This window comes from Periplaneta americana, chromosome 9 (genome assembly GCF_040183065.1).
Source record: "Periplaneta americana isolate PAMFEO1 chromosome 9, P.americana_PAMFEO1_priV1, whole genome shotgun sequence".
Classification (NCBI taxonomy): Eukaryota; Metazoa; Arthropoda; class Insecta; order Blattodea; family Blattidae; genus Periplaneta; species Periplaneta americana.
In genome coordinates this window covers 176,491,873-176,519,678 of record NC_091125.1, presented here as the reverse complement: position 1 = coordinate 176,519,678, position 27,806 = coordinate 176,491,873, and the positions used below count along the sequence as shown (strand labels likewise).

The window sequence follows — 27,806 nt, the reverse complement described above, 5'->3', positions numbered from 1 at the left end:
TAATTAATCGTAAGGTTTTGTTTTATAAAAATGTCCAGTTCTGGTTCCAATGAAAGTTACAACGCTAAAGCGAGTGTTTCTCGTCTTCAAACCCATATTCCAATAAATGAAATTATTTTACATAGAATTGGGTAATATTTGATTATAGCCTGTGTATGTTCATCATATAGCACTCACTAATTTGCCATTGACATTAATTTTAACTTCATACTTATTCCCGGGAAATTAATGAACATTTTATTGGCGCTAACGTAATGTGCACACGACTGCCGTTAACGCCACTGCTTACAAGTAACCGATTGTCCTGACCCCTACCGAGAACTTTGTAAAAATGTAATTTCTTAGTTGGTTGTCGCCATTTTGTGAGTTATAGTTAAGAGGGGTAAGTTAATTTTGAGAATGGCTAAATTTCGTTATATTTAGAAGAATATAACTTTTCTAGTACTATAATAATAATATATGTATATTTTGCACAATTACAGTATTTAAAAAATGAGTTCTAATGGATCTAACGACGGACAAGTTGGCAGATTAGATTCGTTGTTCGGCTCTCAAGGCAGTTCAAGAAATTTTACATCATTACTAAATCCAAGTTATCTTCAAGCGTCTAATGGCAAAGAAAGTCACAAACGAGAGAGTGAAGGTACGTATCCTTATTTATGTTTATGGTTTTGGCAATTGAGGTTAAGTAGAGTTTTGAATTATACAAAAGTTTTGTGGTATACTGGACTAGTTTCTTGATAAAGTTGCTTGGAGGGGGGGGGGCGGCTTGGAAGTAACTTTTATAACTTGGGCACTAGAATGAGTTAGTGTGATCGTCACCACGCTCCCACCGCCTTTTACCATGAGGAAAGATCGGCATTGGTAAAGGCACACACTAGTAAGTTATATACAGTCACGAAGCTTGAGTTGTTGAGGATACTAGGAACGATAGACAGTGCCGGTACTATTTCGCATTGTATGTAATGAGGCGATAGTAGCGATCCTAGTGGTTAGCAACTACCTATGGATGCATATGCCCTACGTAGTGAACTTCGTGACTATATGTGCTATACTGGTAAAGGGTTGTGGTCCTTTGCAAGACCATGTATTTCATTTCTCCTTGTGAGCCACAGCATACTTGATCGCATCGTCTTTATAGTGTATTCTCCTACAGACTCATTTTTTAATTATTAGCTGTTGTACAATGATAATTCCTTCAAGATGTTTCTTACCGGTAATTAACTTATTTTATCGAATTAATTTTTGGAACATGTCAATAATTAAAAACTGACCTATTTGTATGATGCTGTCAACATGCGATCCCACACCTGTGGAGTAACGGTCAGCGCGTCTGACTGCGAAACCAGATGGCCCGGGTTCGAATCCCGGTCGGGGCAAGTTACCTGGTTGAAGTTTTTTCGGGGTTTTCCCTCAACCCAATACGAGCAAATGCTGGGTAACTTTCGGTGCTGGACCCCGGACTCATTTCACCGGCATTATCACCTTCATTTCATTCAGACGCTAAATAACCTAGATGTTGATACAGCGTCGTAAAATAACCCAATAAAATAAATAAATAAAACATGCGATCCCGTAGGTAGCAATATGCACAACTCCAGGAAATCCGGTAGGGAGAAGGGGGACAAGACTGTGGTAACTTTCGAGGAATAGCACTTTTGTTGACGTACAAAATTTTGTCCAATAATCTTTTGAGAAGATTAACTCTGTACATAGATGAAATTATTGGGGATCATCAGTGCGATTTTACGCGTAATAGATCGACTATTGATCAGATTTTTTGTATTCGACAGATATTGGAGAAAAAAATGGGAGTATAAGGGTACAGTACATCAGTTATTCATAGATTTCAAAAAGGCTTATGACTCGATTAAGAGAGAAGTTTTATATAATATTGTTATTGAATTTGGTATTCCCAAGAAACTAGTTTGATTAATTAAAATGTGTCTCAGTGAAACATACAGCAGAGTCCGTATAGGCCAATTTCTATCTGATACTTTTCCAATTCACTGCAGGCTAAAGCAAGGAGATGCACTATGTCACTTTTATTTTTTAACTTTGCTGTAGAATATGCCATTAGGAAAGATCAGGATAACAGACAGAGTTTGGAATTGACTGGTTTAAATCAGCTTCTTGTCTATGCGGATGATGTGAATATGTAATGGTAAGTTACTACATATATTAGTTCGCCGAAATTAACTATTTCATCAAACATTTGTGACGGATGGTAATTAAAACATTTTTGGAAACTTGGACTCCAGTGTCCGAAATGTAATATATCAAATGAGGAGCATCGTTTCAAAACGTATTAAGTCCCCCAGTGGACGAAATTAAATTTGTTACTTTCTACTTATTTATCTTTCATGCTGTGAAGTCTGATGGTTCCAAGTCGTCATATTTGTAAACTGTGAAACATGTACTTAAAAATGGTTTTGTGTAGTGTTTTGAAAACTTCTCCGGTTTACGAGTAATCCAGTTTTTCGTCGTTTGTGTAAAAAATTTGTAAGAGGCACATAATACGATTTGAAACGGTGCTCCTCAAATAGCATATACACATTAAAGTGATATAAGGGTATTCTGAAATTGACTGTAACTACAGCTAAATAGTAAATACTAGTTCACTATTATGTAGTTTAATTAGTAACGGGAAAACGTTATGCCAATCCAGTCGCAGTCCTTTCAACAGCTGTAAATGAATTAACATACTTAATAAATTGCGAGTTAATCACACTCTTCAGTAATTTCAAAATTGCTTCGATAAGCTAACTCCAAATTAAGAGAAAGTGCCAGCCAGCACTTTGCTGTAAAAATAGAATAAAATAATACTTTTAAGAAGTCGGTTGTGAAAGTAGCTAGCAGTAAATTTTCATAAGAAAGAAGTGTAGGATCCGCAGTTACGACAGCGTGTGCTTCCCAACTAGGCAGTCCATGGTTCCATTCCATTTATCTCTATGCCACAGGACTCGGTAGGTCTTGCACTTGTCTTGTAATGTCTCCACGAGGGTCCTGTAGATATGTCATCTCCTACATCTCGTTGGCTTGTTGAATTGGTTAAGGCGGAGATAAAACAAGACAAAGAAAGAAGTTGTAAACGAAGACCTGCCGAAGGATAGCGAGACTCCCTCGAATCATTAAGAAATGGACAAAGGGCTAAAGTAACGAAGAAGTTCATTACACATCATCATCGGTAATTATCAAATCAGGCTTGGCATTGGAATCAGGTTCTCGCTTTCAAACTAGGCAGAGGGAGTCGGATGTTAACACCGAATGAGTAAGTCCAAGGCGACATTTATTATAACTAAAAACTTGAAACAATTATAAAGAAGAACATACTAACTAAACTAAATTGTTATAACAAAAACTAAAGAGCTAGTAATATATTACAGAACGCGAAAGCGAAAGATCACCAGACCAAATGTTTTCAACACGTACAACACGCAGGCAGGCAAGATTGAGGATCTGACCACCTGACAACCATAAACTGACTGACAAACTCTCGCTACTGAAGCGTGTGGCGGGTGGGGAGCAGTTTCCACCCCTAACTTCTCCAAGTCCTAGGGCCAGATTTCCAGTCACTAACAGTACAAGCATTAGGGCCATTTCTTTGCGAACATTAGAGTTACGCAATACCTTATAGAAAATTGAATGGAATTTGTTTTGGAGGTTTCAGAAGAAGTACACAAATTTAAGCTTTTAAAATTAATTTTGTTTTTCAATTCTGCTAATTTCGGGAGGATTTTGATTATCATGCTATGTCTCCTGAAGCCTCAAATTCCGCTAAAGTTGGGCACACTAGTAGGCAGTGGCTCACAAGCACGGAGAAATGAAGTACTTGCCATCTCAGCATGAGGGCTCTGTTGCCTTTTGCCTATCCATTACTTCATATACAGCAATCAACAAAAGAGTAATTTTCTGGTAGCAGTGCGTAAATTTTGCAGTTCCACATCTTTTTTGGAATGAGCTGACAACTGAATTAACAGCTATCTGGAAAGTGCAGACACTAAAAAATAACCCAAATGCAGGGGTTGGTGTTGACTCACTGCTGCCACTGAACTCTGAGGAATTTATGCTTCGAGAGAGGATTATTAGAACAGGAATACATTTACAAATTTATTTTTCTCAAATGCAGTGTGGTTGTCGCATTTTTATAAGTTGAATAAATGTGACTGTGACTTAAACCGTGGCTGTTACACTGGTAAACACCTTGTTGGCTTTCCTGTATCTCTTGCAGTAGAACATCTTCTTATGTTATGCAACGTGGCATATGAAGCAGTTTTGGAAATAAGCTGCTATATCAGTGGGCTCAGTGTAGCTTGATCTTTGCAATTTTCAGCTGAAAGAGAGGAGAGAAGGGCAAAGAAAAGAAGATCAAGATGGGGTGGAGATGAAAAAGAAAAAACATTTATTCCGGGTATGCCAACAGTGTTGCCAACTAATCTAAGTAAAGAACAAGAAGAGGCATATTTAGGTAAGAACTGTTTGTGTTACATTGCTATTGTTAATTTGTTTTGTACTCGTTTTCAAGTTGGAGCAGCAGGACTCACCTTTCTTGCAGTTGTAATGTTCAGTTAGAATTTTTAAGAAAGAAGAAATATGAATATTATAGCACTGCAATAGGCAGCTGTTTTTATTGTCATTTCAGTGTAGCATGAACATTGTTTGTCAGCTGTAATTTTCTGTGTATTCTGTTTAATTGTGTTGCATACCAGGACTGGCCAATCTGTCGACATTTTGATAATTTTACCATTTTTTTTTCATAATGAAATGTTATGTTGACCACTCCTGGCTTTATTTTTCTGTTGTAAGGTTCAATATTAATACATTAATGAAAATTGCAGGATTTGTCAATTTGGTAGTTTTTTACTTGCTTTGCTATGGTTCTAGAGATATGATTTTGTTTGCGTGCTTAATCCGAACTTTTGTCATAACAAAGATCTACTTGTTTTTTTCATAATCGGTATCTAATTGCTGGGCTTTGTGCCCTTCTCTAACCCATTTTATTCCAGTTCAGCTGCAGATTGAAGAGATCAGCAGAAAGCTGCGCACGGGTGAATTAGGGATTCCAGTTAATCCAGAAGAAAGGTGTGCTTCAATGCCAAACAAATGTTGTGTTCAGCTTAGCCACATGGATGGGCCTTCCTTCCTTCACTTCATGGTTACATTCTCTCATATTGGTTTGGAAAGGCTACTAAATCATTTCTTTTACTAAGAGATGAATTCCAGGTTGGGTGACTTCAGGTTGAAACAGCTGATTAATATTTTTATTTCATAGCATTAAAAATGTAATCAGAACCTTTGATACCTGAAGTTTCTATGTGGTTTGAATTGCAGGATTTTGTGAATAGATACAATGTCGACATTACCTTGGCCCCAACACTTGATTGTATTTCCTTGTATATTAATTTTGCCGTCTCTTTCATATAGAATACACTCTATACTCTTACTCTCACACTTTTTTTTCTTTGTCAGTGTAATGCTTAAGTGGGCAGAGTAGAGCTTAAAAAGTCATTTTCTAATTTATAGAAGAAATCATAAGCATGTGCATGATTTTGACTCCTGCATGTATAGATGGACTTCACTGTTCCCTGCGACATTGTAGTGAGCAAGGTTCTGGTTCATGTCCTGATGATGGAGCAGCTCCGAAACATTGGCTATTCTGATGGAACGTCGGCAAGAGTTTTTACTGGTGGAGCAATACCGGTAGTTCATACTAATTTAATTATTTGACTTTTTAATGAAATATATAAGCCACTGGTGTAGCTGGATTTGAGTGAAAGGCATAAAGAGATAGAGAACTGCTTGTGGATGCATGCACCTACTAGACAATTATGGTAATACATGCTTTGGGTTGCGGGACATCATTTTGGCCACGTTAAAACGTTAGCATAATATTATGTTCAATAAATGACGTATTTATTGGCCATGAGCTCGTAATGGGTTTTATTGTTACTCGCAGAAGATCAGATAGCCTATGTAAGTTATTTATGTATTTTCCCTCGTATTTTCAACAGTAGAGGCTGTTGTGGGGAATCCAGTGTTGAGATGTTGAAAATGAGGCGAATGCTATAGCTGAGTTGTAGAATCGTATAATATACATCGTAAGTAAAATTATTAATCGAAAATCATTAGCTGTTTCAGCATTTTATTCATTGCTGGTTGCAGGAAATAAACTAACTCATCATGTCAGTAAGAAATGAAGTGGCCTACTGTTCTTCGTACAGTAAAGTAATGTACTTGGCAGTGTTCACGAATCTGATCAATTAACCAAAGAAATATGAAATTAATTTGGATGTAATATAAAGACGCAGATAACATACAAAGCATAACTCAATTACTAAAAAACTCACAACACTTGATTTATAACTATAAAAGTATTTAATTTTTAAATAACAATATTTATGTCTTATGTTAATTTTGTAGCTTTTAGTAACATAGTATGTATAGCCGCTACTCAGAAAATTATAGAAATGAAGGTCTAATGTAAGATATTCTCTACATTTACTTACATAACCCGAAAAGTTTTCACTTTCATATCATCAATAATAGTATTAATGTGTATCATTAGTGACAAATATACCATTGAATTGCCAGTAATATTTAATTTTAATTGTGATGTCAACAAACTTTCTTGAGTTTTGTAGTTTTTAATAACCTGTACACAGCTGTACTAAGAAAATTACACAACAGAGATCTGTAAATTCATAATAATATAACCTCCGTAATAAGTTTAAGTTCTGAAGTTCAAAAAATTACACAAATGAAGATGGACCTATTGGCATTATGTCACTGAATCTGTTGGCAGTCCTGGAGTCATGGCTTCCATGATAATGTTTATTATATTGTTTTGTTTGATTCTGAAAAGCTATTAGAACTGATGACAAATGGATTTTGGAAAATAGGAAAATTAGCCTTACTTATTTACTTACTGGCTTTTAAGGAACCCGGAGGTTCATTGCCACCCTCACATAAGCCTGCCATTGGTCCCTATCCTGAGCAAGATTAATCCATTCTCTATCATCATATCCCACCTCCCTCAAATCCATTAATTATGTCCGGAGAAGAATACAATGCGTGCAGTTCTGTGTTGTGTAGCTTTCTCCATTCTCCTGTAACTTCATCCCTCTTAACCTGAAATATTTTCCTAAGCAACTTATTCTCAAACACCCTTAACCTCTGTTCCTTTCTCAAAGTGAGAGTCCAAGTTTCACAACCATAAAGAACAACCGGTAATATAACTGTTTTATAAATTCTAACTTTCAGATTTTTTGACAGCAGACTGGATGATAACAGCTTTTCAACCGAATAATAACAGGCATTTCCCATATTTATTCTGTGTTTTAATTTCCTCCCGAGTATCATTTATATTTGTTACTGTTGCTCCCAGGTATTTGAATTTTTCCACCTCTTCAAAGGATAAATTTCCAATTTTTACATTAAAAGGAAACGATGTTTATAAAAATCATTACACACATAGAAAGTAGTGTTCCATTTTGTACAATATTCTGGTCACGAGACATAATCATGTATATTTATGTATATCCTTATTGGGGGAATGTTGTACTTTTGACAATTAAATTTTTGTGATGTGGCAAAGTTGGCTAACCTAACTCCATTATCATTACTAGTTACGTGTAGGCTCTCTTTTCCAATAGTTGGTTTAAAAATATTCTCCCGTCTTACTTTAGCATTGAAATCCCCCAATAAAATTTTCATGTGATATCTAGGTAACTGATCAAAAGTGTGTTCCAATTCCTCATAGAAGCTATCCTTTATATGGTCGTCTTTCTTTCCTGTAGGGGCATGAGCATTTATAACTACAATATCGCACCATCTATCCTTAAGTACTAAATACGATAACCTATCACCGATAAATTCGACCTTTTTTACTGTTGACTTTATTCTTTTATGGATAAAGAATCGTGTTCCTAATTGGTGATTATCGTTTCCTTCCCCATAATACAAGTAATCTGCTATTTGTGATATGTCGTTCCCATCTAACCTAACCTCCTGTACTCCCACAAAGTCTATTCTATATCTAGCTAGTTCTTTTGCTACTGATGTTACCCCTCCTGTTATATATAGACTTGTAACATTCCAAGTATCAAATCTCATAACCTTATTCCTTTGCTGTGGTCGTGCCAGAGAATGTCCCATTCCGAGGCTTATTTGAAGGTTTCGTAACAAGCTGTTTTTTACGGTGATGGGTTGTTAGCCCTTCGCCCAACCCCCAAGCTGGAGGACCACCTCTCATCGGCTGTACACAACTGCTTATTCAATATATTCACAGTTACCCTCCATATCTGGAGGCCGTCTCCTCGATCCGCAACTTGAGGACGCGCCATGCCGTGGTGATAGGGACCCACAATACATGGAGGAAAATTAGCCTATGTAGGAAAATTGACATTTCACTGAAGACTACTATTTTTTCTGCACATCCTTGGATGTCAAGCTTCAAATTGAGGGGTGATTCATTAAAATCTGTTCAGCCGTTTTCCTGTTATTTTCATTTCCAGTTCAGATTTTATATATATAGATAATAATAAATATTATTTTTATTATTATTATTACTATTATTATTATTATTATTATTATTATTAGCATAAATTCCGAATCACAGCATGTGAGATGAGATTTATGAGGAGGACTGCGAGATACACGAAATTCGACCACAAGCGGAATGAAGATATGGAGGAACTCAAGGCTGAACCAGTGATGGTATACATATGATATTAAGGGAACTGGAAAAATCACGTGAACAGAATGAGCAACAACAGATTTCCAAAGGCAATTTTAAATTATCAACCGAGAGGAAAAAGATCCATTGGCAGACCTCAAAAGAAATGGACAGAAAACAAGACCGTAACTGGCCACTCGCTAATATTTGTCAGGGTGGTGATGATGATGATGATGATGATTATTATTATTATTATTATTATTATTATTATTATTACTTACTTACTTGCTTTTAAGGAACCCGGAAGTTCATTGCCGCCCTCACATAAGTCCGCCATCGGTCCCTATCCTAAGCAAGATTAATCCAGTCTCTGCCATCATATCCCACCTCCCTCAAATAATCCATATTATTATTATTATTATTATTATTATTATTATTATTATTATTATTATTATTATTATTATTATTATTATTTACTTACTGGCTTTTAAGGAACCCGGAAGTTCATTGCCGCCCTCACATAAGTCCACCATTGGTCCCTATCCTGAGCAAGATTAATCCAGTCTCTACCATCATATCACACCTCCCTCAAATAATCCATATTATTATTATTATTATTATTATTATTATTATTGCTTTGGAGTATAAAGAGGAAGTATTGTGATGTTGCAAAAAGTCTGTGTCTTCATTACATCTGATAGCAAATAGAAGATTTCTTGCATGCTGTCTCTCTAGCTATATACAGTGATATCTCGTAACTACCAGATGGATTTTGTTTATATTCAGTATCTTATCAAGCTATACAATATGATTTTTAATACAAAACTAATGGATGTTTAGTGAATACCATAGAATGGCATTTCACCGATAATTAAAATTTGATTTGGAGATTTTTTCTATACATCAGGTTATATGGTAGAATACCATTGAATAGACAGTATGTATCGACTATATATATTTCAGATAACAGTTATTTCGAGAATTACTTCTCCAATTAAAAACTCTTTCAGATGAACCTTTTAGAACTTAATGGTAACTTCGTAAAATTAACTGGTACAGTATTGAATGAAATGAGAGTTTATTTGTAAAAACTGCACTTCTCTGAAAACTGTCTCCTCTCAGATCTGTATTTCTCTGTTGTAGAGGAAACGCAAAGAAAGCTTGCCCATTTGACTGATGCGCAGAGAACGATATCTGGTCCTCGTGCCAACATGCTTGTTACAGGGCTGCTATGAATCATCTAATGCTGATTACAGGGCGAATTCGAAAGCGCGGTCTTGAGCTGTTCGTATCGTGGAGTGTATTGTGCAGAGCGGGTAGAAGCCAGCGTGTGCGTTACTTGTTCTGCGTTTTATCCCTGATATCAGGAGTTTTATATAGATCAAATTGTGTTTGTTAATAACAGAGTTCTGTATAACATTCTATGTACTTAACATTGCCTCCCGTTTCGCTCTAAATTAGGAAGTGCTAATAAAACGTTACACAGTCAAACTAGGAAATTATTTATAACGTTTATAAATATATGAAAAACGAAACAGGCTCCGTTTGTAACATAAGGAGTATATACAGATTAAAATAAACCGACCTAGTTATCGGAACATTTTAATAAAATCACATAGTATTAGTGTTTTATTACAACGTCAAATATCAATTATTACAGAATTACATATTTCTTGTAACATCTTTGTCATTTCATTCAGTGATTCTATATGTAAAAAACTTCATGCTTCTGTATTTTCAACAATTACATATTTCTTATAACATCTTTGACATTTCATTCATTGATTTTATATGTAAAAAAAATCGTGCTTCTGTATTTTCAACAATGCTATGTTATTAGTTACTCTGCAACTAGGTTTAGGTTCCGTTACATGCGCTGTGATAAATCTCACTCGAAACATCAAGCCAGCAGACGACTGAGAACTGTCGACAGTTTGCCAATCGAATCGAAGCGAGGTCGAGTGCACCCGAACGTTTGCACAGCTTTTTGTGGCAAGCTCTCCTTGCGTCTACTCTGACAAGTGAGAGACAGACAGGCAGGCTTTTCACCATGTAAATACACAGCATTGTTTGGAAAGGTCTCCTGTTGGATATTTGTATCAGTTTTAAATGTCGATAAAACAATACAGTGAAGCTTCGATTATTGTTGCTTCTACTAACCATCATTCAGTATTAAATTCGGATGTAGTACAAATTCTACCAATTGTAATTTTTTCCGTCTCACGTGTCTGTACATTTCTTGTGGATAATTAACATTTGTATATTTTCAAGCATATTATTATTATTATTATTATTATTATTATTATTATTATTATTATAATATGCCTGATGAAAGAACTAAGATTAGGAAACAACGAAGTTTGGGTAACTATCTCAGGATGCAAGATAATCTGACTACTTTGCAACTACAGCCATCTGATATTTACCTTACTGACTTCCATTTTTTGAAATCACAAGGAATGTCTTCATCTTCATCTCTCTCTCACTTGTAACATTTCAACACGCGCATCTTTCTTCTGAATTATTGTAAGTAAAACAGTTGTCTCTCGTGACATAAGTGGCAGGTTTCAGTCACGTTTATTTCACATTAGTTTATTAATGTTGACTTCTTGTTTCTGAATGTGAATCTGACATTCTTTCGGCCCATTTTTGTGATGTAGGCATCTAAGAATGCATTTGCTGTCAATTTCAGTGTCCCATAAAAGCACACAATTCTGTGATTAACACACATCTTTTCTGTTAAAAGTCCTGTAAGAAATATAATGGAATAACATTTTTTTTATTGAATTAAGTAAATGTTATAATGCAAAGAGATGAAAAATATTGTAATAGATACATGCAATGTGGCCCGAGAGATGTTGAACCAATTATATGTTTATCTTTTTATAAATTGGATTAGTGGTACATTATACATACATACATACTGTATCACAAATACATAGAGAAACGTTTGTAGTGCAAAATATTTCAGATTAAGTGCGACGGCTCTCAGTTCTGTTAATGTTTCAGTTCCACAAGGACTGTAAGTGGCCATATTGTGTGGTGCAGAAAATTGAGGACATGGTCAAGCATAAGTACGCAGTTCATTGCACAGATGATGATTTTGATCACTGTTTTGTGGCGTGATTATACTGTGGCTCGTGAAAGCAACCTAGATGCAAACTGTTCTTTTTGGAAGTATTGTTGTCATTCTGCAGTCCAGAATGCAATGTTCTGCTTGTTGGAAACTTCATTCTGTGAAAGTCAACTCTGAGAACGTGGTGTGTATGGATCACACAGATGACAAATTCCAGCCTTTGTTGTGTACCAGTTTATACAGTACTGTAATCTTTAGGGAAAGAAATGGAACTCTGGAGAGGATTCTTGAATTGAATGTGAAATTTCGATTTCTAATGCTGCTGTCCTTACTGACTTGCATGCATTCCTCTCTTCAGACGTTCTAGCTGGAGCACGTCAGATTGCTTCTGTTCTGCAACATACACAGACCAAGCGTGCTTCAGTAACTACTGCATTCACACACATTATATTGTATGGTGTTGAGACACAAAACAAATGATTCATTATCTCATCATTTAACTAGATAATCATCGCAGTTCTGTATGACAAATTAACAACAATAAACGAAGCTTAACCTTATTCAGAGCCAATTTATTTTGTAATTGGGTGGATTACATGTGTGTAGAGATATGAAATTAACAGCATTATTTTTTTTATTATAATGAAAATATAAAAAATAGCTTTTTATAGCATTAATTAATTGAAGAAATAACATTAGCTGAAATCTGTTTTGTTATTTTATGTATTTGAGAGGAGTAAATGAAAATAACATACGTAATTGGCAGTAGTCGTACCTGGTCACTGTTACAATGTTTAGTTAAATAACTGTAGCTTCAATTATGTTGCCAAAAAAGAGGATAGACAAAGAAAACATGTTTTTAACGTGGGATGCGGTGAAAATGATACTGTTGTGCGCTTGATCACATGGCCCACTTGGATGATCCATGTTGCTGTAACATTCATATTTAAATTCATTAGCAACTGGCAGTTATCGTAATTTTAAAATCAGCACTCGAAATATTGCCTCTCTTCACCCAGGGAACAATGTCTATGTCCATGAATATCGGAATTACACTCTCTGGCCCACACGCTCTGTAGCAGACGAAAGTAAAGATAATATTGGGCGTGCACGGTCACGGCATGCAAACCAGAAAAACGAAGTTCCCAATCATGTGCTGAAAAACGGAAAAAAATCTGAAAAATGTATTTAAATTAGTGCCGTCAGTCGATCAAAATATTTAATCGGTTAACTATGTGAATTTAATCGATTAATCGAGTTTTGATCGAGTTGAAAAAATGTTTTAATATACTGTAATACACAGTTATTGTTAAATTTAACTTGTGTTCGGTGATAAGCATAAGTATTAAATGTTGTATATCTTTATATATTGTGTCGTTATATTACAAAACAACTATTTTAATTACTTACTAACATATTTATTATGAGGCTTATAATTTATTATGTCAATTTCTCCGGGAATTTTTGAGACAAACATAAATAACAGAAAGTATGAAGACTCACCTAGTTAATACTGCTTCATCCATGATTTTAAACATGTGAGTGCATTCACATGCTCCGAATTAAGTGCCGCTCTACGTTTAGTAACAATATTTCCTGCATCACTAAACACAAAAAACTTTTTTTCTGTCAAGCACTTTTCCACAATTGTTCAATTTAAATCCAAATGTTTCACCGAGTTTACCTCTCAAATTCTCATATGACATAATGGGGTTTACACTTTTCACAGACCACAGAAAACTGATTTTTTTCTTTTCTTTATCAAACTAAACCTACAACCGTCATATACAAACTCAGTACAGAAACTGCAAGCATCTGTGAAAGTACAGCGTTCGAAACCGAAGACTGACCTCTACTGTAATTCGAATTACCAGATTTTAGAAAAAGAAGAAGATAGTCATGCTCTCACTTGCACACAGTGTAGACATGGCTATTTTATAAGGGATGAGGGGGACGAATCCCAGAGAAGTATGTACTTCATATGCTAGGAAGATGAGCTGACAACAAGGTGGAAGTTTTCTTGGAAAACCATAAAACTTAATAACGGTTTCGCATTGTGTTTCAACTTTCAATAGAGGCAGACTAGGTCACTGTCCTCATATCTCCATCTCTTTCTGAAGTGTTTGTGCAAAGATTTTCCCTACGCTACTTGGTTTACAGTTAGAAAATAACAGTACTATTGTGCTTTTAAGTAAGCAATTTCCGAAAGAGAAATATTGTCAGAATTTTTAGTATGAGTTTGTATTAACAAAATAACAATTAATATCAACAACAACCGATTAATTTTAATCGACTTAATTATTCGATTAAATATTTTGATCGATTAATCTTACAACAGAAATTGATCGATTAAATTGCACAACACTAATTTAAATTGAAATTTAATTTTTCTAAATTGCTTGTATTTTGCTGAAAATAAACTTTATCGCTGTAACATCTAGTAATTCGCAATAATGAAACTGGCTTCAAAGGGTTGCAATTGTGATGAAGTATAACAACGCAAAAAGCTTGCTCCTTATTTTCATTGTATGCTTTGCAATTGCGATATTTTCATGCCTGTACATGTGTCTTGAATAATGACGACCTACAAATAGAAATGTAAAATGTGCAACGAGAAAATTTGAATTGTCTTCACGACAACTTTTTTATTTATTTATTTTTTTTGCTCTTGTAGTTATTACATGAAATTCATATGAGGAAACAAAGAGGAAGGCAGGAAATGGGAAAGATTGGAGAAAGCTGGGTTTGCAGTGAAAGATCTGCCCTTGAGCAGAATACTAAATGAATGGATGACACGAAATTGCATTGGAGTTATGTTCCATATCAATATCAAATTTGAAGACAAACAACAAAAGGATCGAGGAGTACAGCAAATAAATAACGAGTTGGAAAATAAAATATATTTGGAAGAGAGCCAGAGAAAGATCGGAGTAAATGAGGACAGGAGAGTATGGAGAAGAAATGTATAATACAGTCTGTAAAGTGTGTTGAGAACTATTGGAGGGCACATAGACTAGGCAAGGGAAGCATGCATCCAGTACTAGCGAAGTTTCAAAATTTAAGAATGATAGAAGTCATTATGAGTAAGTTGAAAAATATTAAAGAAACAAAATTGCATTTTGAAATTAATGATCTCAGTTACGATATAAGAAAAAGATAACTATTGTTGCCATTTCTAAAAATAGCGAGAAGTAAAGGGCATTTTGCAGTCATGAATAAAGACAAATTTAAAATTAACGAAAGAGTTTACGATCTTGAATACTTTGAAAAGAATTATAACAAGTCTGAGTTTCGGACTAAAATTGAACAGTCGAAGTTAAAGAGTAAAGTAACACAGCTGAAGAACAGTGAAAGTGAAAATATGCAAATGATAGCTGAAAGAAGACTGCACACAAGGACGGGAGTATAGAAGAATGGTAGAGATGGCTGTGGACAGGAAATGATAAGAAGCAGAGATTGGAATCAGAACCAGGGAGAAGATGTCAAAACAAAATTGCTGAGTTTGGAAGTTTAGGGAGCAGGCCAAGACATCGAACCAAAAGGGTGAGAAGAAAGCAGGAAGGGGAACATGAGTAGAATACAGGAGGAAGAAAACTGAAAAGATGAGGGACATAAGTGAGGAAGTATTTAGATGAAAGTGATAGAGAAAATGTAACAAACAGTAAAAGGGATTGCTCGATAAGTAAGGGAACGGACTGAGGTACTGACAGTGAAGGTTAATGAGTTCAGAGTGGAGAGGAACTGTAGACAAGGGAGTTATATATGTGTGCGAAGAGTGACTTATAGGAGAGAATAGCTTGGAAAAAATAAGTGATGATAAATGAAAAAGTATGCAAATAATTAAGGAAAATAATTTAGGGTAATTGATGGAGACAAAGAGGAAGACAAAATAAGAAAGACTGGGTTTGCAGTGAAAGACCTGCCTTTGGGCAGAACACTATGAATGAATGACTGGAAGGGAGACAGTATAGGGGTATGGGCTGGAGTAGAGAGGGATGGACAGCAAAACAGATTGCTAGGAATAAATGAGAAAATAATTAGCAAATAAATTTATAAGTACAAAACAGTGGGGTGTAAAGCAGACGATGAGACGAATAAAATTGAAGAGGAAATGATAATCAATGAACTGATCTAAAAATTGTGAAAAAACGTTAAGGTGATGGTGGACAGAAAAGCAGAAATGACTGAAATTGTAAAGTTGGCACATGTGTCATATCCATTTTGTTTTATTAAATTTATACTGGTAATTTTATTCATGTGTTTTTTTATTGCACGCGCATTTTATCATACATCTTTATATTGACACTAATTTGTATCTGTATAGAGTTTGTTTTTGCGTCACGGTGCCAAAAGAACATTTCTGTATGTTAAGTGCGCGTAGTGTTACATGGCACATGGAGACATTAGTGATGTACTTGAAGTGTAATAATGTAAAGGTGATGAGACGAAGGTAGCCTATCTGTCATGAAGAAGAGATTGTTCTTGGAAGTATCTTCTTTGTCTGGACACTACAGTTCCTTGACAGTTTGATTTGTCTGATTAGTAGGACTAGCTGTTGGAGTTAGCTGGCCTTATGATGAAGCTGAGTTACTTCTAATGTTTAAAGAAAACTGAATATTTGAAGGTGTAATTCATTATTTCCGTTATAGCATTCTGTTATAAATTTGGTTTCTAATTTCTATTCTTATTTACTGTTCTTGATGGTTAGTGCCTAAATTAACTTGAAAACTATCAGACTTGTATTGTTTGGCTTTGCATGGCGTTGTGAGGGCCTGTGTGGAATCCTGCAGTTCAGACCATGGTGTAAGTGTTAAGTATAAACACACAACACATCTGAACCATACCGAGTTGTGCTAGTGAGTTAGGAAGCTAATTGAGAGGGGTTTGGTGTGGGACGGATTCTTTTGCAGCTTTCGAAACTAATGTAATCCTTTATTCCTCTAGCAGAGATCAGTTTTATGAGTGGTTAATCTAAATTGTCTTAATCGAAATCTTCTTCCCTTTTAACACTAAAATACAGGACATTTATATGGGCACCAGAAACTCATCAAGTAACAAGACATTAATTTTAACAGCTGTAGGGGCTGCTAAACGCATGCTGTTTTTTACATCATGCGGAAACGAGATACAATGTAGGCACTTTAATTTCTGTGAATGATACTATTGTGTTCAGATGCCTGGTGAGGTCAGGGCTATGAAAAGAAAGATTCGCACAAGGGTAAGTGCTACAATGCTTGTAGTCGGTAGCCCACTGGGTGACTCTATAGCATTATGCTTGTTACACGAAAACATTTCTCCCTTTTGTAATTTAAAAAGTGGTAGATTGTTGCATGTTTTTGTTTTCATGTCAAAATTTTAAAATTTTTTTTACGCAGCTTCCATTTCATTGTGTTGCCCTGTTTGATCTCCGTGACATTATTATTAGTATTGTTAATATATTATTTTTTCATTATTATTATTATTATTATTATTATTATTATTATTATTATTATTATTATTATTATTACAACTACTACTACTAATACCACCAAACATGATATTTGTTTCTTTGTTTTTTTTTAAGTCTGGAAAACCCAATTTAATCAATGTGATATCAATTTTGTTAAAAAGTATACAAATCACCATCACCACCAAAACCGCAAATTTATTCATGGGCTGTCCTTATTTCCTACACTGCATTTTCATTGCATCCATGTGAGTTTTGTCTTGTAAGTTTATATAATTGTTCCTTTTTTAATTACCTGTAAAATGAGTCTGTTTCATAAGTAACATTGACTTTGTTACACTAGGAGTTTAATGCATCGTTCTTTATTCTAGCTGACACTTCTGAGTTGGAGCACACTATATATATCTTTCTTGCAGTAAATGAGTACGGGTATTCAAAAGGCAGGCTTTTAGTTGTGTTACTTATGAAATTAACCAGACTAACGGTGGAACAGATGGCAGGTAGCCTCTAAAATGGTGGGGTTGTGTGAACAGTTGTTACAAAGATGATTAGTTCAGGGAATTCATGTGCATAAAATAATACCGTCCAAACAGTGTCTCAGTTAACTTCTGTTTAGAGGCAGATTGATGCTTGAATTATAGTTGACAGTTATTGCTTATTTTCCAGGAAAAGCTCACATGGATTTTGTTGTATTAACGAAAATGTACCCATCACAGTTTTCTTTGTCTCATAATGTGAGTCGTATTTGTATATATTAATTTTAATTCTGTTAATAGTCACTAACATATATTGCAATTTTGAGGAGATTGTCGAGCTGGAAAGTATCCACACCTGGTTATGTAAAATTCCAAGATGTTGCTCAGCTCAAGACTTGTATGTAACAGTCTAGGACAAAATTTGTGTGGTTAAAGAAAAATATTTTGTCTTAAGTTAAATCATTCCAAATGTTCAGTCTGTATTGCTATTGTATTTATAGAATGCTTTTTCAAATACATGGAAAATTTTCTTTAGAATTCCTCTGCCGAAATGTTGACTGAAAGTCTTGTTGAAAGAAGTGGATACATCACATTGCTCCACTGACCTGGCACGCAGGCGCTATGTCATTGCAAGACGGTTCAGTTTTGAGAACCAAAAGCAGAGTCAGAAATTTCATTCTGAGACTGCATTGAAACAAAACTTCGTAGCTTAATTGTACAAAAGGAAAGTCAAAGTTGCTAATAAAGAGACATTGAAGTCATTATGATTTGTATGTAATAATGATATTTTGTAGGATGGCTGTACAGTAAAATGATGCTGCAGCTGTTGTAGTAATGACACCTTAAACCAACTGGAATCACTGGTGTAGCAAGTTGCGAGTCCGGTGTGTGCTGATTACCTGGTGTAAGATGAATGTCAGATAATCTCATAGTGAATCGTCGAACTCACTAATTCCACTGACGCCAGATGACCTCAGAGTTCATACAGTGTTGTCATAAGTAATGTTGACAATAATCAAGTGTCAATAACACAGAATTCTAGCACAAGAATAAGCCATGTACGTAATGTAATGACTGTGAGAAGCTCGTACCAACATGAACAATTAAAAATGTAAAATTTAGGGCACCAGTACTGTTGTTTAATTGCATAGCTAAGAGTAAAATATCACGAAAGAGAAACTATTCAGAAATTTACTGTAGGAGTATTTATATATGTTTTGTTTCCATCACTCTGACTGAAAGAGAGAAGATTTAATATCAGTGACATTATGCAAGTTCCAACAACTATAGCTCTGAGAAATTTATTATTTTGGAGGAATGAGTTGAATAGTACGATAGCATAGAGATGTGAAGAGGAGCTCCTACATGAACATTAGTGCGTGTGCTGTAACATGGCATGTCTGCAAATCTAAAGAAAACTTCCTTCTGTTGAGATAGAGTGAAAAATTGTAAATCTCAGTTTGCTTGTGTTTTGCGTTGTCAGATATGCATCTAATGTTCACACACCCTTCACCAGTCGGCTGTAATGTGTTTATGGCAGCAATGTTGATCTTTCAGTACATGGAATCCGGGCGTGCTAATGACCCATTTTGTGCATGAGTAGATGAAACTCTTTCTCATTTAAATGCACATAAGTTTAATTAAACTCAGAAATTCAGCACAAAATGGGGCATTCTTAATTACCTTGAATTGCAGTTAAAATGCTGTTTGTAATAACGTGATGATGGCACATGACAGGTCTCCATCGCCCGAGCCGATATACAGCAGTGATGGAAAGCGTCTGAACACCCGTGAGTACCGCACGCGCAAGCGTCTGGAGGAGGAGCGCCACCACTTGATCCAGCAGATGCTCAGCCTCAACCCCGACTTCAAGCCACCTGCAGATTACAAGTGCGTAACATAGACATGCCAGTCTGGGGGGGAGTAGTGATCAAACTGAACAAAATAGGAGCTTATAAGGAGTATAAAACCAACGAAATATATTGAGGGATTTTCTGATTTCTTTTGAAAGCATTGTATTATATTTTCCTACTGGTGTACTATGTTTGTTGACAACTGGTTCTGAAACATCGGAAGGAATGCAGATTTATAATTAACAGCGTACTGATAGAAAATAATAAGGATCTGTGGGATATTGCTGTTTTCTCTACAATCAGAGTTTGGTGCTGGCATGTTGTGCATTTCCTTTCCAAAGTAGATTCCTTAGAAAATGATACATTTCTTACAAAACTCTTTGGGGACAAATGCTTGTACACATTTCAGCACAATAAGCAGTTTTCATCTCTATATCACTACTTGAACTTAGTTCTGGTTTTATGTAAGTAAATATTGTAAATGTGTTCTACCAGTGATCACTGCCAGTCATGTGCATCTTCGAACAAACTTTTACCTCTGAAAAAGTTAGGCCTTTTCTTTCCTAGTATATACATGAGCAGATCTGGAGGAAGTTACAGAAGGATCAGATGAGGTGTGACGTGTTTTCACTGTATGCTACTGACACACTCGTGGAGATGTTACGATGTAATGATGATGCAAGCATGCACGTGTGAACGTCTTGGCTCGTGTCAAGTGACTGGCTAGTGACACAGTACATACTACGGTGTTTTCTTGTACATTTAAACTGTGTAATAGTTAATCAAATGTTTTCAACTGAACAACGTGTATATATTTATTTATTTATTTAACCTGGTAGAGATAAGGCCATGAGGCCTTCTCTTCCCCTCTACCAGGGGATTACAGATACAATAAAAATCAAAGTACTAAAAGATTAACTGATTAATAAAAACTAGACAGTTTATTGTAAAAGTTAAGAAGAGAAGCATTCCTTTTATTGATTAAGTAAAAATTAAACCTACTCTATGAAGTAAGAAAATACTTAATAAGTTTGCTTTTGAACGCTACTAAATTCCGACAGTCTCTGATGTCACTGGGTAGGGTATTCCACAAGCGCGAGAGCGAGATTGTGTATGATAATGAATAAGATGATGTCTTATGTGTTGGTATGGCTAGTATGCGGCTATTTTATGATTATGATATGATGACAGGTAACTGAGATGGGAGGCAAGGTAGGTAGGTGTGAAGGTGTTAAGGACATGGAAAAGGAGAACAAGGGAATGAAAATTTCTACTTTCGTTAAGCCGTAGCCAGTTTAGAGTTTGGAAAGATGGAGTAATGTGGTCAGCGCAACGGACATCGCAGACGAAGCGAGCACAAGAATTATGAACACGTAATTTTTGCGACTGGTTGACATTGAGGTCAGTTAGTAGGAAATCACAATAATCGAAGTGGGGCATTAGTAGTGTTTCCACTAGTATTTTCTTGAGTGATAGTGGAAGGAATTTTCGAATGCTGTTTAAGGAATGTAGTATGGAAAGCACTTTTTTGGTAGTATGGGTTAGTTGGTTATTCCAGTTTAAATGCTTATCAAAGTAAACTCCAAGGTTGTTTTTAACACAGGATGCAAAAGGGATTATTGTGTCGTTTAACTTGACTGGAAGAGCAGGAGTAATATTGCATAATAGACGTTGATGTCCCACTAGGATTGCTTGTGATTTTTTTGCATTGAGAGTCAAACCAAACTTTCTGGCCCATGCAGATATAGATTCTAGGTCCTCGTTAAGATTTATGATTCATATATGTTAACCCATCTGCCAGCCAAGGAGGAAGGCAGTTTGAAACACGATTTTCTGGGTGTAAAAATTCTATCACATACAACAGTCCACAATCGTTATAATAAATTTCAGGCAATGGGAAGTGTTTAGCCTAAGAAACAAATCAGATGGCGTATGGTTCTCAGAGAAGATGACATTGGTCATCAATTTGAACAGTGTCCTAGAAAATCACTTTCATAACAAGTACGAATCTCTACATTTAAAAAAATGCTGTATACAAGACAAACCCTGGAAGAGCTGAAACATAATACCCATTACGAAATTAACAGCATTAATCGACCAGAACTACAGCGAGTTGCGGGACATTTCATAAAGAGATGCCGATGAAGGCGGCCAGTTTACTCTGCACTGCCATGAGAATGTCAGCACACCTCATCTGATCTCTCTGTATTTCCCATTGACATTTTACTCCTCGCTCTAAAATAACCCCTTGGTGTCAAACAAGGGAGTCAGTATATTCTCTTTTGCTGACACGTGCTGTCGTGTTTCCATAATTTGTGATGTGCTGTTGAGAAATCATGAATCAATCCATGATGGTGCTTGATGAACAGTGCTGATTTCGACGTGTTTTCATATCTGATCTTACGTGAGTCATGTGGTACAAACGTCGAATTGGTTACAGCATGAGTAGTCCTCTACTTCCACCTGCTGTGTGAGGCTGTTTCCATCATTTGAAAACTGCTGATTGATGAGACGATTTCTGAACTACTCTCTGAAACAAAGAACACAATTTATTGGAATATGCACATGAATACGGCACACAGTGCTCCTTTAGTCAGTTTCCTATACTAGCACTGCAGCCAATGCACGGAATTTTTAAAGGATTCACATACAAACTTCCACGAATTTGTTTGAGCTTACATTTCTGTCTTTATGATTTTTTCAGGCCACCCATTATCCGAGTGAGTGACAAGGTGATGATTCCTCAGGACGACCATCCCGATATCAACTTTGTTGGCTTGCTGATTGGTCCTCGTGGGAACACTCTGAAATGTGAGTCTGGGTTTTTCTGGCCGTGGTCTGTCGACAGGTGAGGCAGATTTATTGATTTTCGTGTCCTTTGCAGCAATGGAGAGAGACACCGGCGCCAAGATCATCATTCGTGGGAAGGGGTCTGTGAAGGAGGGGAAAGTAGGACGGAAAGATGGCCAGCCACTGCCTGGGGAGGACGAACCTCTGCATGCGTATGTGACTGCAAACAACCCAGAAGCTGTCAAGAAGGCCGTGGACAGGGTGAGTGTCGGCACGCACTGCTGCATGGGCCTGTTCAAGTGTGACTGAGAACCGCATGTGAGTTATTGTTGCAGATTAAGGAAATAATTCGCCAAGGAGTGGAGGTCCCCGAAGGCCAGAACGACTTGCGTCGGATGCAGTTGAGAGAGCTGGCTCTGCTGAACGGAACTTTAAGAGAAAATGAAGGACCTCGATGTTCAAACTGTGGAGCATCTGATCACAAGTCGTGGATGGTAAGACATATTTGAGTGTGCTCCATTACTGACTTGAGTGTTCTGTAGGTACAGTGTTAAACTACTCCTTTTGCAGTGCCCAGACAAGCCGAATGTGACAAACAACATCGTGTGTTCGAGCTGTGGGGGCGCGGGGCACATTGCCCGTGATTGTCGTCAGAAGCGGCCTGGAGCGGGGGGGCCGAATGCAGTTGGAGACAAGAACAAGATTGATGAAGAGGTGAGATGGAACCAGCATGTTCTCTGGGAGCTATAAAATAATAATAGTGGTTTACAGTAAATACGAATGCTGTACAACTTTCAGTAATTTTTTATTTGCCATAGAAGCCTAGCTCCGGACCTTGCAGAGGAGTATTGGTGGATTTGTATTTAAAAAAAAAGAATTGAGAGCAATAAAATGAATAGAGAGATGGAATCTGTAGCACAGTTCAGTATTGCAAGTGTGTGTTTTAATCATGCGATGTGTGCATTATTTTCCTCACAAAACTGGACCATCTAGTTCAGTGGATACATCGTGTCATTCTCTTATTTTTGTAGTACATGTCCTTGATGGCAGAACTCGGCGAGGGACCTCCTCCAAACAGAGACGGTGAGAGAGATATGGGCCAGAACAGATTCGGTCGTCGTACAGGTGCCAGTGGAAACATGAGCTTGTTTGACCGGCAGATGGCACCACGTGCCATCATGGCTCCTCCACCGAGGATGGAACACAACATGATGCCGACTCCTCCGCAGCTGATCCCCAACACCTTACCCCCACCCCCATGGAGCCCTGCAATGCCGCCTGCCAACAAACCTGACATGATGCCTAACATGAGTCACCCTCCACCACCTTCTGCACCCCTCGCAATGCCGCCACCGTGGCAAACGCCGAGCATCCCACCACCAAACCTGCTGCAGGCTCCACCTCCCCCTCCACCCACCAGCCAGCCTCCTCCTGTCACCACGTCACAGCAGGCAGTCCCACCCCTCCTGCCGTGGCTGCAGACGCAGACCCAGCCTCCGCCACCGGGATCGCAACCCCAGCCCCCGGTGGGCAACCCTCAGCAGCAGCAACAGCAGCCACCTGCACAGCAGCAACCACCGCCAAATGCAATCCCGCCACCGGGACTGCCCCCCTGGCAGCAGCCACCACCCCCCATCTCATCAACCCCACCAGGACCGGTGCCGCCTCCAAATAGGGCCCCACCTCCACCACCTCCCAACATGTTTCCATGGCATCAGAACTTCATCGGGGTGCCCCCTCCACAACCGGTACAGCCGCCGCCACCCCCAGGGCAGGGGGTGGATATCAACACTCTGGCCGGTCTGCCCAGCCTCCTTGCCGCCCCTCCCCCACCCCCACCCAGCTAGGAGCAGTAAGTATTGAGCCACGTAGTTGTGCGCGCTAGTTCCATTGTTGTGTAGCTCAGTCTGTGCATTTCGGTGTAGACTTTCATCCTCCATAAGTGTTCTCTATAAATGAAATTTTATTTAAAAATTAAATATTTTATATGAGACAGAATATTACCTTGTTTTCGTGTTGACTTGCCAGTGGTGCTGGTGTTTCGGATATTGCAGATGAAGTACTGTGTAACACTTGTTACTTCCCAAAGTTATTTTTATGTTACTTTCTGTTTGTAAACTTGATAATTTGTGTGATAAGGTTATTGGAAATAGCGTCAATCCCAGTGCAAGTTCAAAGGCAGAGGTGCAGCTTGCACGTTGTAAAGTGTCTGTCAGAATAAAATTTAGCAGAAAATAAGGTCCTTTGTAATTGGGTCCTGCTCTCTTCCCACATCTGTTTCAATACTGTGCACTTGCAAGATGTGAGTAAACTACCACTACTGAATGGAAGCGGAGCTAGATCGCTTGTTGTTAGTGGAGTAGTAACCAGCTGTTCAGCCTTCATTAGAAATCCGAGTCATTTCACAGAGGCCTTGGTAAGTAAGCAATATTGACATTCCTAGGTAAGATCAATTATTACTTCAGTTTGAAAAGATTGAATACCACTGCACTAAGGATAATTTGTTTTAAGCAAAAGCATTTAGTAATGAAGAAGTGTACATTGTTTCATATAATTAATCCACAATGATAAGTTTTGCTGATTGTCTATTGTGAATTTTTGATAAAGTTGAGTACTCCACAATAAAAGATTGGGTTGTGGAATTTAAGAGAAGAAGATGAGCACAGTATTGGAAGATCCGTTTCTGAGACCACTCCAGGAAATATAGTTGCTGTGTGACATCATTTTAGTGGGCTCAAAGGTTTATCGGAGACAGAAAATTTTCTATAAACGTGCCTTTCACATCTTACATCATGATTTGGATATGAGAATATTATATGCTAAATGGATTCCTAAATCCTTGAATGGCATCAAGATTCAGTGGTGACAGATTTTGAAGTCACTTTGTAGCTTTTTGAAAAGAATTATTCTAACTTTTTGGATCATGTTATAATTATGGACAAAACATGGATCCATCTTTACGATCCAGAAACAGAAGAACAATGAAAAGAGTAGAGTCAAACTGTTCGTCCAGCGAAAAAAAAATTTGTGTTCAAAAATTGGCAGGAAAGGTCCTAGCATCAATATTTTGGCACGAAGGTAGAATGACTATGACAGACTAGGACAAGGCAGAACTGTGATGGGGAAAAATTGTGGAGATACATCATGATAACAGTTCACTAATTCCTGATCGCATTGCAGATGTCCCCTATCAGTTTAAGTCTTAGATTATTGTTTTATGACTTGTGCTGTACAGTTAATAAACATTTTAGATACCTACAGTAACTTCTTCTTTGCTACACTTAGAACTAATCAATATTATTTTGTATTGAACTGCCAAGGTATTGTTACATGTGAGGAAAGTTAGTTCTCATCAATTTAATTGCAATATCAAAATGGAAAAACTCTTAACTGTATGACATAACTCTTTCTAGGTAAATGTATGTCATATGCCACTACTTCTCTGGTGTTCACATGCAATCTGCTGCACAACCAGGAACTTGTGAGCTTGTCCACACACACGCCAGACAACTGGGTATAGCTATAGAGTTTGTGAAATATAAGCAACAGCCCAGTTGTCAGCTGCTTTAATTATAAACTGTGGATCAAAACGTCGAACTATAAAAAGAGGAAGTGAATAAAGAAAAACACTGAAGTTATAATCTTTAAGTACTTCGAGAATATCAGAGTGAATAACTTCTTAAGAACTTTTTGTGAATATCAGCAAGATTTTTATTTTGTCCACTCTTGACTTATTATAAAACTTGAAGAGTGCGCATTTGCATTGCACCGTAGGCATAGCTTGAGGGAGGAGAAGCTGGGGAGTCTCTACTGGCAAGTGCACTCTGTGTAAAGTAAAATGACTTGCAGAAGATGTTCAATATTGCATCTGATTACAATATAGGGAAACCTCTCATTTACGGACATTGAAGGGACGTAACAATCTGTCCACATCTGGGAGGGAGGCTCCCCAATGTAGCAGTAAATTTATAATATGCATTATGTATCCCTTCACACTTTAAATTAAATGTATTACTGTAGTTTAATTCTAAATACAGTCTACAGTAAATTCTTTGCAACTTTGAACTACAGTAGATGGAAAAAGGAAAATACAGTATTGTGCAATGCAATTTTATTCTAGGTCTACAGTTATGCAGTACTGTAATTTACAGTTTTCAACTTAACCTTTACATTCAGGTGCCATGTCTCTCGAAACAGAACAACTGATTGAAGTGAAGAGAATAATCCTACTAACCCTATCATGTGTCTAATACAATTTCACGATCGCGGAAATCTTGGACCCATCAAACAGGTTAAATTTTATGACTTTGTTTATCCACCCGCTTCCAGCTAACAAGGAGTAGCCGGCTGGGCTAGTGGTAGCCTACGAGACCCTTATGTTATGTTTCATGTTAAGGCATTTCTGTACAGTTCTCAAAACTAAATTTTCCATTTTTGTAACACATTAGGTCTTGAAAACCAAGTTCTGTCCGCAGTCAGGAGGTGAAACAGGCTTTAGGACTGTGAGACAGCTGTCCGTGTCTGTGTCTGAGAGTGTCCGTAAACGAGAGTTCAATTTATAATTATTTCCATATTATTTCAATTGGGACATAAAAATCTGTCTGTATTTGAGGAGTGTCCTTATTGTAACTTTTATTCAGCAATAATGGCTTTTATTTCGGACTTTAACCACACAGCCGTTAACAATGGGTATTCCACTCAATGCAGTAGTCACGGCTAATTCAGCAGTAGATGCTGCGCATCTGGAGGTATTCGGCAAGTGAGATGGAGCTAGAGTGTCAATGCAAGTGGAGTCCCAAATTAAAGATTTTCCTCTAGACCATGGAATTAAGGTGAGACCATCGGGTCGGTTACCATCCGCGCGACTAATACCTGGTGGTAACCACCGTTACAAAATTAATTCTGTTGTTTAGTCAACTGTCCGAAGATAAGTCTGAACCTATCAAGTGGAACCAACAAGGCACCACTTATGAGGCAATTAGGCCAGGAGATAATGGGGTAGGGTGGACAGTTCCTTTCTTCCTCCATGTATACATCGCCGATGAGCTACATATTATACTAATCCAGCCATTTTTAACTGGTGTGCTGTGAAAAAAATAAAATAGTGAAGGTTCCCGTAACAAAAATTGGAAAAGAACGAGTGAAAAGAGTAGGCCTACTAAAAAAAGTACCCCCCCCCCCCCACGACCAATCCATCGATCTGGTAGGTGTTGATTCAGGAAACTTGCTAATGCCACATCTCGTGGATAAGGAACCGGTTCATTTTCCAACAAGACTGAGCCCTTCCATATTGGCATGCACAGGTCCGGAGGTACCTAAATCAACACCTACCATACCATAGGTCGATGGGTTGGTCGTGAAACGGACTCATACGGCACATTCTGCACATGGCCATTCTATTCACTGGATTTCACAGTCTGTGACTTCCTGTGGGGTTTCGTCAATTACAATTTTTACATATCTCACTTCCAGCGACGTTGGCCAAATTGAG

General features: G+C 37.3%; 1 protein-coding gene across 1 annotated transcript; it reads left to right on the top strand.

Annotated features, from left to right (window-relative positions):
• Nucleotides 1-257: 257 nt before the first annotated feature.
• Nucleotides 258-24,553, top strand: LOC138706790 (splicing factor 1-like). The gene is made up of 10 exons (XM_069836494.1): nucleotides 258-382; nucleotides 483-643; nucleotides 4,334-4,468; nucleotides 5,007-5,082; nucleotides 19,410-19,562; nucleotides 22,230-22,336; nucleotides 22,410-22,576; nucleotides 22,651-22,809; nucleotides 22,886-23,029; nucleotides 23,347-24,553. The coding sequence occupies exons 2-10, from the start codon at nucleotides 493-495 to the stop codon at nucleotides 24,160-24,162; spliced, it is 1,908 nt and encodes a 635-aa protein (XP_069692595.1). The 5' UTR covers nucleotides 258-382; nucleotides 483-492; the 3' UTR covers nucleotides 24,163-24,553.
• The last annotated feature ends 3,253 nt before the right edge of the window (nucleotides 24,554-27,806 follow it).

Bases quoted from the DNA above. Each gene is read 5' to 3' on its own strand.
- LOC138706790 (XM_069836494.1), top strand. From the start codon at position 493: ATGAGTTCTAATGGATCTAACGACGGACAAGTTGGCAGATTAGATTCG. The intron at 644-4,333 runs GTACGTATCCTT...TGCAATTTTCAG, and splicing joins TCACAAACGAGAGAGTGAAG to CTGAAAGAGAGGAGAGAAGG. The intron at 22,810-22,885 runs GTAAGACATATT...CTCCTTTTGCAG, and splicing joins CTGATCACAAGTCGTGGATG to TGCCCAGACAAGCCGAATGT.